Source organism: Condylura cristata, unplaced genomic scaffold (genome assembly GCF_000260355.1).
Source record: "Condylura cristata isolate star-nosed mole 26May11 unplaced genomic scaffold, ConCri1.0 scaffold00023, whole genome shotgun sequence".
Lineage (NCBI taxonomy): Eukaryota > Metazoa > Chordata > Mammalia > Eulipotyphla > Talpidae > Condylura > Condylura cristata.
The window spans coordinates 30,943,987-30,959,580 of NW_004567124.1; the positions used below are offsets into that span (position 1 = coordinate 30,943,987).

The 15,594-nt window shown below is 36.7% G+C and overlaps 2 protein-coding genes across 2 annotated transcripts in view; both read left to right on the plus strand.

Annotated features, from left to right (window-relative positions):
* The first annotated feature begins 31 nt into the window (after nucleotides 1–31).
* Nucleotides 32–8,283, plus strand: ZNF770 (zinc finger protein 770). The gene is made up of 2 exons (XM_004687941.2): nucleotides 32–110; nucleotides 3,821–8,283. The coding sequence occupies exon 2, from the start codon at nucleotides 3,877–3,879 to the stop codon at nucleotides 5,995–5,997; it is 2,121 nt and encodes a 706-aa protein (XP_004687998.1). The 5' UTR covers nucleotides 32–110; nucleotides 3,821–3,876; the 3' UTR covers nucleotides 5,998–8,283.
* A 3,770-nt stretch (nucleotides 8,284–12,053) lies between these two features.
* AQR (aquarius intron-binding spliceosomal factor) overlaps nucleotides 12,054–15,594 on the plus strand; it is a 79,874-nt gene continuing 76,333 nt past the window's right edge. The window contains exon 1 of the mRNA XM_012728547.1: nucleotides 12,054–12,305. Within this exon, the coding sequence (XP_012584001.1) occupies nucleotides 12,231–12,305 (75 nt within the window). The 5' untranslated portion in view covers nucleotides 12,054–12,230. The remainder of the gene's footprint in view (nucleotides 12,306–15,594) is intronic.

Here is a 15,594-nt window from a genome sequence, read left to right on the forward strand (position 1 = left end):
GCGCCTGCGCGCTGTGTCCGACTCGCTGCCGGCCCTGCGGACGTGCGCTCGCTGCCTTCGCGACGCCGGGGCCCTGGGATGCGCGGCTGCCCGGCCCTCGCCAACTCCAGGTGCGTGGGGGAGAACCTCAGGAACCCCAGAGTGTGGTGGAGCGAGCCCCGGGAAGGGTCGAGCCTGCCTCCATCCCTCCGAGGTGCTCAGGGACCCAGTACCGGGGCGCCACGACCTCAGCTCCTTTTCTTTTTTCCACTTCCCCGCCTCTTGCCTGCGTCTCTTGGGGAGCGGGAATCTGAGAGGAAGGTGCAGAGAGGATGCTTTTCCCCGGCTGCGGGTCCTATCACTTATGCCTTTTATTAGCCAGCTCCGGCCAAAGCAGTTTTTACCCTTTTCAGGTGTGGGAATTCGCAGTCTCGGTACTCGGCTCGACCTCCAGGTGCTCGTTTGTTGTGGACTGTTAGGGTGAGGTCCAGCTGTCAGGGTCCTCTGTCCAGTGCCAACAGAGATTATTCCCGCAACTGAAAGTTGTCAAAGTTTCACTCGGGTCTTTGGTTTCTTGTTTACTTCGTTTTAGTGGTGTTAGTTAACCCCAGAAAACGAAGGGGCTTTCAGCCTTGAGGCGACATTGGATTTTTGTTTTTGTTTTTTGTTTTTTGTTTTTGAGATCAGTTTTAACAGTCTTCCAACGGAGTCTATATTGCAGTTGTTAGGATAATTTTCGGGTTGAACCACCGAAATGTGCTATTGTACTTTTAATTTTCAGCCTAATAGGAAAATAGCAAAATTGGTTTGTTGTTTTAATTGTCGACCAAAAAAAAAAAATTTGAGAGCAGAGACTCAGTTGAAGTGGGATTTAGCGTTCTGTCGCATTAATATGCACCGTGTCTAATACATGGGGGACTGCACTTGTACCATTGGGGACTCTGAGCTGTCACTTATAAATAGGAGATGAGCTCACCCCTTGCCACCAGTGTTTCTAACAATATAGGACTCTCTGTATTTCTCCACATGGTGTGGAAGCAAATGGCAACAGCATTCAATCTTAGTGGCTGGTGGTAAGTGATCAACCATATGCACCTTTTGGGCACAGAAGCTGTGCATAGTCAATCCCTGTTTTAACCAGAGAGAGTTGTGTGTGCGGTTCACATATGGGTCCTTCCCTACATCCCCTCCCCCCAGCAATGTTTTATAAAAACTAAAGGGAAGGAATAATATGCAGTAGGAATTGACTCTGACTTTATACCAAAATCTGATGTGTGATCTTTAGACCTGATCATTTGCAATTTCAGGACATTACTTGACTGGCCTGAGATGGGAGTAGGATTTGGGAGCTGCCCTTTCCACACCAGACTTTGTGCTTAGCCAGTGCATTTCAGTTTTCTGGAGTTGCAGTCTAGGCCTTACTCCTTTCTTCCAACTACCTATACTCATACTATTCAGAATTCTTGGCTGAAATATCTCCATTCTGAGGTATTTTGCTTGGCCAAAGCACTTGCCAGTTGAATCCATCAAAACCTCATATTGTAAGGATGGGTGACCTTGAGGGAAGTACTTTTTTTCTCTATGTTGACACAGGACCTTACCACTCCTACCTTCCTTCCTTCCTCCCTGCCTGGCCTACAGATCCATAAAGTTGCAGAAATGTTTTGTTTGTGCCTCCTATGCAGTAAGATACTTGTGTTCAGTACACCTACCTGACCACACTTACCTAGAGCAAATACCTCTTGGACCTCTTGCCTACACTGTTGCAGTAAGAGAATAAAGGTTTGATTATTACTTTCAGTTTGATCCTAATTGACCACCTAATTTTGTCTAACTTATCTAAAATTAAGTAAATTTTCAAGCTCATGGTAGTTCAGTGGATTCATGACTTAAGTTTAGTCCTCATAACTGTTGTAGTTGTTAGGGATTTGAGGTTGTTCATCTTTAATTTCTCTGACTTATTGTTGCAAAAATGCATAATAGCACCAATACCTGAATTTTGCTAACATAGATATTTGGGTTCTATGTTGTATTTTGTTAATTAGTAGTTTGCAATACAATTATTCTACATAGATTTTCATGTCATATTCCATTTAATCTCTAGTGAGTTTTTTAATAAGTATTTTGGAGTTATATGGACCAGCTGAAGAAAATCACATGCTTGCTTTCCTTGATAATCCTGTGAACACCAGTCGTAGCTAATAGATTACTTTGAAACTTGAAATAACATGATTAACTTGTGGGTTCTTTTGTCTCGTGGTATGTGAAGAGGTATGTCCAGAACAGCTTTCACAAACTCCTTTTTACCTCGTCCTGCAGAATTTTCACAGAATGGCATTTATCCTTACTATTTATGCAGTCTGATATTTTCTACTCTGTCAAATTAAACAAAAATGCTGATCAAGATCCACTAAATTAATTTCACAATTGATTTAATGGATAGTAGCATGCAGTTTAAAAGACATTGTAATAAAGCAACTAGTAGAATATACTCAATAAATATGATTTTTTTCTATTTCTGACTCATACTGTTGTGTATCAGTGAGTATAATTTTTTACTTTAGATGTCTTTTATAAGACAGTAAAGAGCAAATAGCTTATATAATGCATTATTGTCAAATCACCTGACAAAAGCATCCTGAGTCTGGATGGACTTTTATCAACTGTGATATCAACTAGAAGATACACTATTAGAGTGAAAGAGCTAGAACACCTTCTAAAAATAAACCCTCTCACTCTCTTACTTATTTTTTAAAAAGTAATAGGATGAAAAGAGAACTGTACTTTCTGATAAAAGAGAAGATAGGGTGTAAGATTGTTGTGAAAGTGCCCGTGTTTTTATCTTTATATTAATTCGAAACTAAAATTCTTTTATTACGTTGCTTGAAAAATACACAACACAAACTTTCAATTCCTTAGCCATAGATAAATATGTAAGTGGCCAATTTGTCAATCTCATTTTCTCTCTACTTGCCTTATAAGAATTCTATGAGAAAATGAAAAAGAGAAAGAGAACTGTAAGTTAAGTTAGTATTTTTATCGCTTAGTTAGCATCCTAAAAATGATATTAAATAGATAAGGATGAAATTTTAAAATTTTAATTGAAATTTTAAAATAGTGTTGTGCTGACTACATTTATGTGTCATTTCATAGTTTGCATTATTTCCATTGATTTTCACAATAACTTGACTTATGGGTAGGCAGCAAGTCATGTTTTCTTTTAGAGAGGAAAATTTGTACTTTTTTCTACTGCTAAGATCACATGTTAGCAAATTTAGGACTGGAACTTGGGTTTTCTTACCACTTGTCCATGGGCACTTTGTTGATCAAAGAAATATTTGAGAGTAGAGAATGTTAATGATGTGGGTCAGAAATCCACTTTTGATAGATGGGAGCATTCCATTCTTGGATTATGTCCATGGTTAGTATAATTACATCAAACACATCTTTTAACTATTGTATTTTAATCCTTATACTTTTTTTTACCTTTTTTAGCCCAAATGATAAAGCAACTAATAATGGATAAATCTAATCATGACCTTAAGAAAATTGAAATTAAGAGGTGTATTTAGTATTATGATATTCTAAATAGTCCCCTCTCAATGTATTATCTCAATTAGAAATACAGCTTAAAATGTATAGACTTTTAGATGGTTATTTTAGTATTTGCTTGTGTGAAATTCATTTTACGAATCTAAAATGATTATTAGCTTAATTTTAAACAAAGGAAATGTCCAGATTTCCCTTTAACTTTAATATCTTTAGCCAAAGAACTGAAATTATTTCTTTACGTGGTACTAAAATATTTTAAAATTAATACATTTGTATTTTTCACTTTTAGACATCTGTGGCATTTAAGAACACTATGGAGCTTATAAGAGTATATCACTGAAGAATATGATGGCTGAAAACAATTTTAAAATGCTAAAGATTCAGCAGTGTGCAGTAGCCAACAAACTACCTAGAAATAGGCCATATATTTGCAATATTTGCTTCAAGCACTTTGAAACACCATCAAAATTAGCAAGACATTATCTCATTCATACTGGTCAAAAGCCATTTGAATGTGATGTGTGTCATAAAACTTTTAGACAACTAGTTCATCTAGAGAGACATCAACTAACTCATAATCTGCCTTTTAAGTGTAATATTTGTCAACGTCACTTTAAGAATCTGAAGACATTTGTGAAGCACCAACAGCTCCACAGTGAAACCTACCAGAATGATGTTAAACATGGCAGAAGAGTGCTGGAGACCAAGCAAGAAAAGCCAGGATATGGAATGTACAGTACTTTCACCACAGAGGAGAGATGGGCATTACATCCATGCTCTAAGTCTGATCCTTCATACAGCTCTACAAAGAAACGAAAGAATATCCATGCTTGTACAATCTGTGGCAAAATGTTTCCATCACAATCAAAACTGGATAGGCATACACTTATACATACTGGTCAGAGGCCTTTTAAATGTGTTCTGTGCAGTAAATCTTTCCGGCAGTCAACTCATTTAAAAATACACCAACTCACACACTCAGAAGAAAGACCTTTTCAATGTTGTTTTTGTCAAAAAGGATTCAAGATTCAAAGCAAACTTCTGAAGCATAAACAGATACATACAAGGAATAAGACTTTTCAGACTCTTTCTTTAAAGGTGAAGAGCCCAGAATCATGTCCGTTGACTAATAAGTTCAACATAAAGCAGGATGGTTTTGAACATGGCAACACAGGTGAATCTGACGATAATAGTCAACTTGATATCCACTCTATTTATATTGTCCCTTTTCAGTGTCCAGAGTGTGAAGAGTGTTTTGAATCAGAACAGATTCTCAGTGGACACAAGTGTTTTCCTGCCAGAGGTGGCAAAATTCCAAGCAAGCTCAAAAGAAGCTACAACTATAAAACTGTTGTTAAAAAAATCTTGGCCAAGCTTAAACGTGCTGGGGGTAAGAAATTAGATAACTTTCGATCTGAGAAAAAAGTATTTAAAAACAGTTTCTTAAAAAATTGTGATCTCATTTCTGGTGAGCAGAGCCCCGAACAAACCCAGAGAATGTTTATGAGTTCTCTTGGCAATCGTGGAACATATAAAACAGTTGGCAATAAAAAAAAGAAAACATTGACTTTGCCATTTTCATGGCAAAAACACTTCCAGAGCCAAAATACGGGGAAAAGCTTGAAAGGTATCCTAACAACAGAAAACATGTTAACTATGGATGATGCAGTGAATAATAAAGACATGTCTGTCTATGGCTCACCAGGTGAGGAATTCTTTGATAACTGCAAAGTGCTTCAATGTGGGTTTTCGGTTCCAAGTGAAAACATACATAGTGGACATAAGATGTGTCCTTGTGACAAATGTGAGAAAGTATTTCCTTCTGTATCCAAACTACAAAGACACTACTTAATTCATACTGGACAAAGGCCTTTTGGCTGTAATGTTTGTGGGAAATCTTTTAGACAGTCAGCTCATTTGAAAAGACATAAGTTAACTCATATTGAAAAGATTCCTTATAGAAGATCTCTTTGCCAAGTTGAATTTGAAAATTTGAATGAACTTTTCATTCATCCAGGTGATAATGTTAATTATAATCCTTCCCAACAATGTCAGACTCTTGGTTTTCAAAAATATGAGACCTCAGAGTCAGATCAAATATCAGAAGTAAAAGTTAAGGCAGAATCTGAAGATTTAATTTTTGGTACCCACTGTAGGAACAGACAGCCCTATCTCTCTAATGCACTTCTGGAATCAGAGCAGAGCCATTACAGTCACTGTTGTAATTATTCAGAGCGTACAGAGAGAAATGATGGCCTCCTTTACCAATGCAGTGTTTGTTCTAAAAGTTTTAGATCTCCATCCAAATTGGAGAGACACTATCTAATTCATGCAGGGCAGAAGCCATTTGAATGCTCAGTTTGTGGCAAAACATTCAGACAAGCTCCTCATTGGAAGAGACATCAGCTTACTCACTTTAAGGAACGACCACAAGATAAAATGGTTGTCTTAAACTCAGTTATGTAACTAACAGAACCCCTCATACATTTGTGGTCTCTGGTGATCTTGTTTTTGAAGCCTGTATCATTTAAAGTATGTTTCTATCAAATGGCTTGCATTAGGTTAAATTATTTCATAGGCAGTTGCTTGTCAGACATAGAGAAAGATAAGACATGTAGACTCTTAATAACAAAGTCTTAGAAACAGCCAAATTAATTTTTAGAGGGAAGAATGTGATTTGGTGCCAAAAAATAATCACTTTAATTTATACATTGGCTGTATGGAAATTGTTAATCTATCCATGATGTATCAATAATTCAGCCTTTTGCTTTTTTGTGAAAGAATTACTCTTGGAGCCATGTCATCTCTAAGATGTTCAAAAGACTGAGAAGCAGAGTTTTGTGGGGTTTTTTATTGCCATAAATAGCCCTACAAGATTTTACTTATTTTATATTTTGCATGAAAGCATAATTTTGTCCACCTGTAGCTAAAATATATTGCAAAACTTACTCTCATATGTTTAAAATATATAAGAGCAATAAAGTGAAAATCGATGAGAAAACCATACCATTGTTTTTATCAATCTTTCCAAGCTGTTCATTCTAGGACTTTGGGTAATTTCACCTCTTTTTTCACAGGTGATTAAATTCATTTTGTGCCCAACCTGTAGCTGTCTTTACCAAGAGAATTTATAAGTAAGAAAGAGACTAGGATGCATCTCTATAAATTTACCATGTTTACTTAACCAGGTTTATTGTCCAAGTGCCATAATCTTTTAATAATAGGTATGCAGTGTTATCTTTTAAGAGGAATAAGTGCATATCTTTTATTTGCTTATTACTGATTGACAGTGATTGTGGTAGACCTCATCTATACACCTGCATCTCTACAAAACTTATCTGCTTTAGTAAATGTTCTAATGTGTCATTAATTAAATGGTTCTGTGACTATTTTTACCTGTTAAGTTGGATCAGATGGCAATGACTAGAACTAGTTTTCTTCCCTATATGTGTTTTCAAGACTAACACTGAAGAATTTTATTTTGATTTTTAGTAAATTATTATTTTAATTAGTAAAGTAAGTATTCCTACATAGGAAAAAGTTGCTTAGAGAATTTAGAATGCTGTTCTACTAAACAACATTGCCTATAATTTGGGAAATATTTCACTTAAACCTGAACATCAAAAGATCTGTAGGCACAAATTATCCTTCATATTTGACATTTTTTATAAAATGTTTAAGAATGACATGTTCTAGCAAGAAAAGAAAACATAACCATTATATTTCTAAGATGAAAAGAACAGTTATTTATCCTAGCACTCTTAAATATAGTGACAATCCCTGTACTGAGAGTGGATCAATGAACATTGTAAGTTTACATCATTCTCTAAGAACTGTATTGGGGCAGTGAAAAGGGGAGGTTGATATGCTTGCTTTACAAGGGAATTTTGAGAAACTTGGTTTTAATTTATAGAGACAAAACATGACAATACAGGTGAATGCCAATGTTGTGTAAATGTTCAGGAGAATCATGTTTTAAAAGAATCATTACTGCAGGTTAACTTGAGATACATTTTTCTAGAGTAAGCAAGATATCATTTTTAGAATTTGCTTTGAACCTCTTTTAAGAACACATCTATTGCATAAAAGCAAGAAATAGTTCGTATTTTCCAGAACTAAAGGCTTAAGGGTTTTTCCCTTAAAAATGTCTGAAATTATTTTGGTATTTTCTTAAGCTATTTATGTAATTTTATTTGAAGTAAATAGCTTATATATTCCTTTCATACCCCAAACAGAGTTCTAACAGTGTTGTGTTTGTATGATTATTAGACTCTTTGCCTAAGTGATACACTTTCTTTTGGCCCATGCCTTTTTAAGCTGTTTCATATTGAAAGTTGGAATATTGTAAAAATTTTGTCAAAGATGTTCTGTAGTGCTATTTGAAGTACCTGTAACAAAATACATATTTACTTTTAATATCATTGCAAACTTCTTGTGGAAACTTTATAGGAATGAAAATAAACTGTATACATCCATAATAAGATTTAGCATTAGCTATTAAGTGATGAATTGCTGCATGCTAAAACTGTTAATATTGTTGAATCAATGACTGGTTTTCTGAAAAAATAAACTTTATAAATATCTTTAAAAAGAATTAGAAGAATTTTTGTTTGGCTGATTCCAGAACATAGCATAACTTACAGAAGTAGTTTGATTGAGGTAATGTTTCTGTTTTACACTGCAATAGAGCCTACAATTTCAAAACAAAACATGTGTGTTGAAGGAAAGTAGGTGGTGATTTAAGTTCCTGAAAAAGTTACATCAGAATGTTTTTAAAAATAAAGTTTCAAGTTACACAGTTTGGACTGTTGTTTTTTTGTTGTTTTTTTTTCCTAATGAAGAAAGGAAATCACATAATACTGGAACAAGGTACCAATTGCCATTTGCTTTCCTGGGCCCATACCAATTGACCTTATACGCTGAACTTCCTGACATGGATATTTCATCATTCTCTTCCTTCATATTGAATACTTCAATTGTTCCGCATCACCTACAAAAGAATATGTTAATTCCTCTGCATGTCATGATATACCTGCTTACTCATTTATGCTCCTCTGGCCTTTCCAGGTTTGTACTAAAAATATAGAATCAGGTCATTCAATGAATATACTCTTATTGCCTGCATTTTGTCTACCTAGTATTATTTTAAGTTATACTTTGTTGAGTGAAGAAATTTTGTTGGGTCAGGTTGTACTTTTTATTCCATGATTATGGAAGAAAACTAGTGTTTAAAACTCCAGAAAGCATTCCAGTTATAACTTCGGTAGGGTAACCAACTAGAATTAGCTTAAGGGTATTGGAACAGTTTCTGAAGTCAAGTCTGGCTATCATACAAGACTTGTTAAAATAAAATTTGCAAGGGATTCTTTTGATGCAGCATACATGCTTCTTAGAAGCTTCAGGGAAATAAGGAATATTTCATTTCTATCTTATTGAGATATATATTGCCAGTTAAAAGGGCTTAGAAATTTGTGCTGAACTGCTGGAATTCTGTTAGCCTAAGAAAAAAAAGAAAGAATTTAACAGGAAAGAAAATAATACAATGGTATTATTTAATGGAATATAGAACATGTAGTATATTGCATCTACTTTGGCAAACACTCTTTAAATCTTGAGCGTAAGTACTCCTGAAGTCCTTACAATTTACCTAGCACTATACCCTGTGCTCCACTGCTTGTTGTTTATATCTTTATTACTTGGTTCTGTTGATGGCTTTCAAACTAATGTGTACTGAAATCATCTGTGGGGCTTGTTAAGAGCATATATTGCCGTATCCTACCCTCAGAGTTTCTGATTCAGTGTCAGATTGGTGAGAGAATTTGCATTTATACAATACAGGTTAGCAATTGCTGCTGTATTAAAGGTATTCTTTGAAAACCACTGACCTAAACTACATGCTTCTGGAAATCAAGGAAATGCATCTGTTATTATTAAAGTTTTATACAAAGGGCTTCATATATAGATGATACTTGTATATTTTTACGTTCTCAAATGTATACTAAATGTGTGCAAAGAGGAATGACTGAATCCATTACTACAAACCATTTTACACTCTCCTTAAATCATAGATTTACTTAGACCCTTTCATTCGTTTTGAGATGAATTGCCTTCTAATTTGTTGAACTCAAAGGCAACCCAACATGAGTTTTCTAACCCAAAGATGTCTCTATCCTTACTCTGGTTTACCATATCCTCAGAATAATAATATTCTCCCACCTTTCTGAAGCTTAATTTTCCTTCCTCTCCTAGGAACCTCATCAATAGGTCCATCTTTTTTCTAATATCTTTAGTTTTTTCCTCTCATTGTTTTCCTTTTTGCCTAAAGGAAATTCCCTGTGTTCTAATTTATTTATTGGGAACTGCAAGTGAAAGAACACTTCACTCAAGTTGCTCTAACAATAGGGACCATCATTGGTTTATATGGTGAGATATCTGTTAAGGTTGTTAAACTATATAGTTAATTGGTTCCTTCCATCTGTTTTACCTTTCACAATTACAAGGCTTGTTCTTTGGTACTTTTAGTGTGTTTTGTCTGCAATTGGGATTTCACAATTCCTTCACAGGGATAAGAGAACAGAAGTGAGCAAGAGATCCAGAAATCCCTATGAGAGGAAGAAACAACTTTCCTAGAAGCCTACAGCAAACCTTACCCTATCATCTGCCAGAATTGCTTCACAGGTACATTCCTGAACTAATCACTGACTAAGGAGATAGAACTACATAGTCCTGACTCATCTTTCTCTAGCACAAGGTTGCCTGCGGTGATAGGCATACTGGTCAGATTTTAAATTGTGCTTGCAAATGGAAAGAAGAACTAAGGCAGTCAAATATGTTCATTTCACCTAGCTTAAAAGGACAGTAGTCAAAGCAAACAACTTTAGTTCTACCTGTCATACTATTTTGTCATATTTTACTCATTATAATCATTCATCTTATACCTATGCCCTCTGTTGCCTCTTCACTCACTGACTTCTTTGTCCTTTTTTTTTTTAACCTTTAACCTAGTATTTTACTCACCAACTCTTGATATTTGCTCTATCAATGGTCATCACTAGGAGAAATATTTCTCCCCTTCACTGTGGATCAGCCGAGTGGTCTAGACACCTTGACTTAAGTTCTTCTTCAGCGATGGTTCATGACCAATCTAAGTCTTGTTTCTCCCTTTCTATCAGGGCTACTCAAGGTTGCTGACCTAAATCTAAGCAAGTCAATGTGTAATATTACCTTGGCTAGAGTAATTGGAGTAAGATTTGGTATTATTGACAATTTCACCTTATGAAACTTTTGTATTATCTGGTTCCTTTGTTTTCTTCCTCAAAACACATTATAGAATAGTTGTAATATGAAAAAATTGATTTATGATTTTTGAAAAAATCATAAAATGTAATTTTTAGAATATTCATATCCATCAGTCAAAAACTTGACTAAGAGAAGTAGTATGAAAAGAAGGAAAAGATATGACACAGCATTTAGTCATGATTCTACTAGGTATTATAAATTTAAAAACTTGCACAGGAGATCTTGGTAGAGCTAAAGCCTATTGACTTCATATGTCATAAAATCATAAGATGAATTATGAGTTTAATAAGTACATATGTTGGCAAGCTGCTCCTCACTTATCTGGATACCTCCTGCTACCTCAGACTGTCCTTTTTAAGCTTATTTTGTCTTAATTTCTTCTCGATTGTGCTTTTTGGTCCTACTATTTATTCAATTAGGATGAATTTCTCTTCATTCTACATTTTCAGTATCTTCATGATTATTCTCCCTTCTTCATTTTTACTGCCAGATCCCAAACTTTGGCCTAAATTTACTTTTGCCTTACACTGACAATAGCCTCCCAGCTGGTATTTTCATGTCCCTATTGCCTACGCCAAGCCATCTAACTTTGTACTAAAAAGCCATCATCCAAAAGCAGATTTTCAATGATTAGTGTCCCATTGCCTTCAACAATAAATGCACCTCCTTCTAGTAGTTTTCAAGTTCACTGTCAATTTATACCTCCATAAAAAAATATTCATAAAGTTGGCCCTCCCTGGTGGTGCAAGGATCACCTGGAGGTGAACACATGGAGCGGCTGACCTCTCCTGACCTCCCCGCTGTTCCTCTCAGCTGTGTACTTTATAGATCTGCCTGTTCTGCTTCCCATTCTGTCTCTGGTGAATCCTATCACAGCCCCTGCACCTCTGGCTTGTACCCCAGTTCTGTATGCATAAATAAATAAATCATTTTTTAAAAAATCATAAAAACCAAGCTCAGATGCCGTTAGGTTTTTGTTTTCCCACAACTGCTATTTTTAGGGTTGAAAGAAACTCCATATCTCCCGCTGCCATGCTACCCTGAGAAATCCTCACCCCACCACACCACCCTGGTGGCTCAGGAATCCCGCTCAGACCAGCAGGATGTCTTCTCTTGGCCACCCGCTAGGAGGCGCGTGCGGGGGAGGTCGCAGCCCTTTTGCCTCTCTAGCTCAGAGCCACCACCTGCACGGACTTCCTGTCCCGGTCCGCTTCCGAGGGAAGGTTCTTGCTGCAGTATGAGTTCTGTCTTAGGACTGTGAAAACGGAGGCCATCCCGGCCAACAGGTCCTTAAATCACAGGGTTAGGCAACGGCTGCAGCCGCTTAGAGAAAGCGTCTCGCGTTCACCGGTGCTGCGGCGGTGCTTTCCTTTCCATTGAAGTGGAGGGAAGGTGCTACTATGGCGGCCGCCGCTCAACCGAAGAAAATCGTGGCCCCTACCGTGTCCCAGATCAATGCGGAGTTCGTGACCCAGGTACACTGGACCGAGTTTGGAGGGGGAAGGTGGGGACAGCGAGGCCCAAAGGCTTGCGGGGCTGGAGAAACGACTGATAACTTCCCTCGACGCTGGCGACATTCATCCATCAATTCATGGACATCAGTCTTTTAACTGAGTATCTGATCTGTCAGTCCCTAGGCTAGGTGCGGGGGTTACTTTGGTTAAAAGAGACTGTTTCTGCCCCCAGGAGTTCATGTTCCAGGGAAAACAGACAAAAAAAAAAAAGAAGCTACTACTAGAGCTTTGCCATATTCCAGCCTGTTTCAGGAGCGATAATGTGTCTTTGAAAATAGAGTAACTGTGGTTGGAGAGTATGCTGTTCAGACCCTATTTGTGGTGTTACATTATGAACCAAGGTTGACTTGGAAGCAATCCTTAGCTCTCCACCCCATTCCTACATTTTACTGGGGTAAGAGTGCAAGGAGTTCAGTGTAGAAAGTTATTACTTTACCTACTTGTCTTCTCTATATCTGTCTCAGAGGATTTGTCAACACAGTAATCTAGGAATCATGGAGAGTTCCTCCTTTCCCCCAACACATCTCTACATTCTAAATATCATTTAAGTCTGTCTACTTCTCTGTAAATCAAGTTGCACTTTTTTTTTTCTGTCTAGGTCTAGGCATCTTGATCTGTCTGTCTTTCCTCTTGCTCTCTTCTAGTTCATTCTTCATGTTGCTGTCAGAGTTATGTCTATGCAAAAGCAATTTGGTTATCTCTTCTTCATTTTTAAGGAGTTCTAGTTGTTCTAAAGATAATGATCTGAATCCTTTAAAGTATTGTTTGATACTCGGCTTCTAGCAGGCTTTCTCTCTTTTCCCTCACCAGCACTATCTCAGTGCCTAGCCATATTGAACTGCAATTATTTTGAATGTGCCATGCTACTTGAACTTTCTGGCCTTTCAGTATGGTACCTTCTGCTTAGAATCCTCATCTCTGCTTCCCCTCTTCCCCCCATCCTTTATATGGTTAATTCATTGTCATCCATCTATATTACTTTTCCTGATGCTTGAGACCAGATCTCCCTCTTCTCATACATGATAACTGTATTTTTTGTAGTAAAAATCATTTATTAGTTTTCTCCCTGAAAGACATTACGTTTTAGTGGATAAGTCAGATAACTGAATAGTATAGTTTTAGGCAGTGATAAGATCTATCTGGAAAGTGAAAAAGGGTGTTATACAGTGACTGGGATGGGATGTATGATGATAGTCTTCTCTGAAGTTACATTTAGGCTAAGACCTGAATGCAAAAACCAGGATACAGTTTAGTTAATATGTGATTGTCAGATGGTGATAGGAGAGCAAAAGTAGTAATAGTATTACAGGTTAGTCTAGTGAAGAGATTATGGTGATGTCTACAATTAAAAACTGCATTAGACAGCTGTATATGTAACCTAGAGGCCATATGATTTGATGATTGTGGAAGATTTTTGAGGGAGATGAATTGACATACTTTAAACAAACTGGGTGATTGCTTTGGACTGAACTGGGGAACACAGGAAAATTAGTTTTAGCAGGGCATATCAAGAGCTGTGTTTTGTCCATGCTATATGTGAAGTCCCTAGCACACATTCAGTTGGCATTAGTTAAGGTGGTTGAATATATTGAATGGAGAGCAGTTGGCAAAATCTGGACTTGAATATAAATTTGGGAGTTAATGACCCAAGATGATACTTAAAACTATAGACTTAACTGAGATATCCTAGAGAATTTATTAAACCTTGCATTAGATTGTAGAATTGAGGCACCTAGTATTGTACTGGTCACACATTGATGAATGTTTGTTGGAAGATGGTGTGAATTAATGAATAAACATACCAGGACATGTGCCTAATACTTGCCAAATACTGTTTTGGGCTCCAGTAGGCTACAAAGATGATTAAAGTATGGTATTTGTTTTTAGGAATCTCACAATCTGTGAGAGGAGACTTTGAAGGGAAACTCATCAGAGGTCAGTGTGACACATACCAAAATAGAGATTTAAGAGAAATGTTTTAAGAAGAAAGAATAAAGTAGCTACATTTGTCTCAGGAAAGCATTTCCAGAGAGAAGTTTCTTATTGAGAAAGTAACATTTGAGATGGATTTTTGGAAGCAAAATAGAAAGCTGGGAGGTTTTTCATTTTTTCTTTTTTCAGGGAGGGAGAACATCTTGGACTCTTCCTCCTTTGCTTCTTTCTCTTTCTCCTCACTTTTTAAAAACTTATTACTGAATTAATAAGATGTAGAAGTCAAATATTTAATTTCAAGATCACAGTTGAATTTTTTACCTCACTTTTGTATGTGACTGTATTTTTAATTTTTTGTCCTTCAGTAAGATTTATTTTGAAAAAACCTATGCTGTCATAACAATGCTGACTGGATAATGAAAGAATTTCTATTTTGCATGAAAATAACATATATGTAGAGAAGGGCTTATATTCCTGTGGGTGTTAATGCAGAGGATACAGGTTCCACCCGTAGAGAAAAATCGAAGGCTTCAAAGGCACTGAATAATGTTTACTAGATTGCTAATGAAGTAGAGATATATAGCAGGACTTTGAATCAGAAGACAGGACTTTCATAGTCAGGGAAGTCCCTGACTCCCTGAAAACAAGTCAGATTCAGTTCTTCAAAAAGTGTGATGTAAGGAAAAGACGGCTGAGTTTGTGTGGTGCCCATAAGGATCAGAATGAAGAAATCAGGATAACACAGAATAGTTGGGGGTAAAGTAGTATTTTCTGTTGGTTGGAGGGTGACTGATAATTTCTGAAGGTGTCATATAAATTATTCTGGTGATATCAAGAGGCTTCCTGGAACAGACATCCTTTTAATTAACAAAATTAAAAAAGGGAATTGATTTTGACAGGTCCTTTGCTATAGAAGCAGAAATAGCACAGGCCTCATCTCTTAAGTGTTCCTGTTAAGCAGGAAGGAATCGTTAAGCAGGAAGGAAAGATAGCTAAGCAGTCAAATAACTGATAATACAAAAAAAAAAAAATCTTATTTAAATTTACTTAGAAAATAAAGAGAAGAAGCGAAAAAAGAGAACATTTCGGGTTTTTACATCTTTCATTCAATTTCGGGTTTTTATATCTTTCATTCATTCATCCATCCATCAGCTATTAGATGAGTGCCTTCTGTGTGCCAGAAACTGCAGGATCATTTTGATTTATTTATTTGTACATACAGAACTGGGGTACAGGCCAGAGGCTCAGGGGCGGTGAGAGGCTTCACCGGAGACAGAGTGGGGAGCAGAACAGGCAGATGGACGAAGTACACTGCTGA

Excerpts from the sequence above, each read along its gene's own strand:
- ZNF770 (XM_004687941.2), top strand. The coding sequence starts at position 3,877 with ATGATGGCTGAAAACAATTTTAAAATGCTAAAGATTCAGCAGTGTGCA.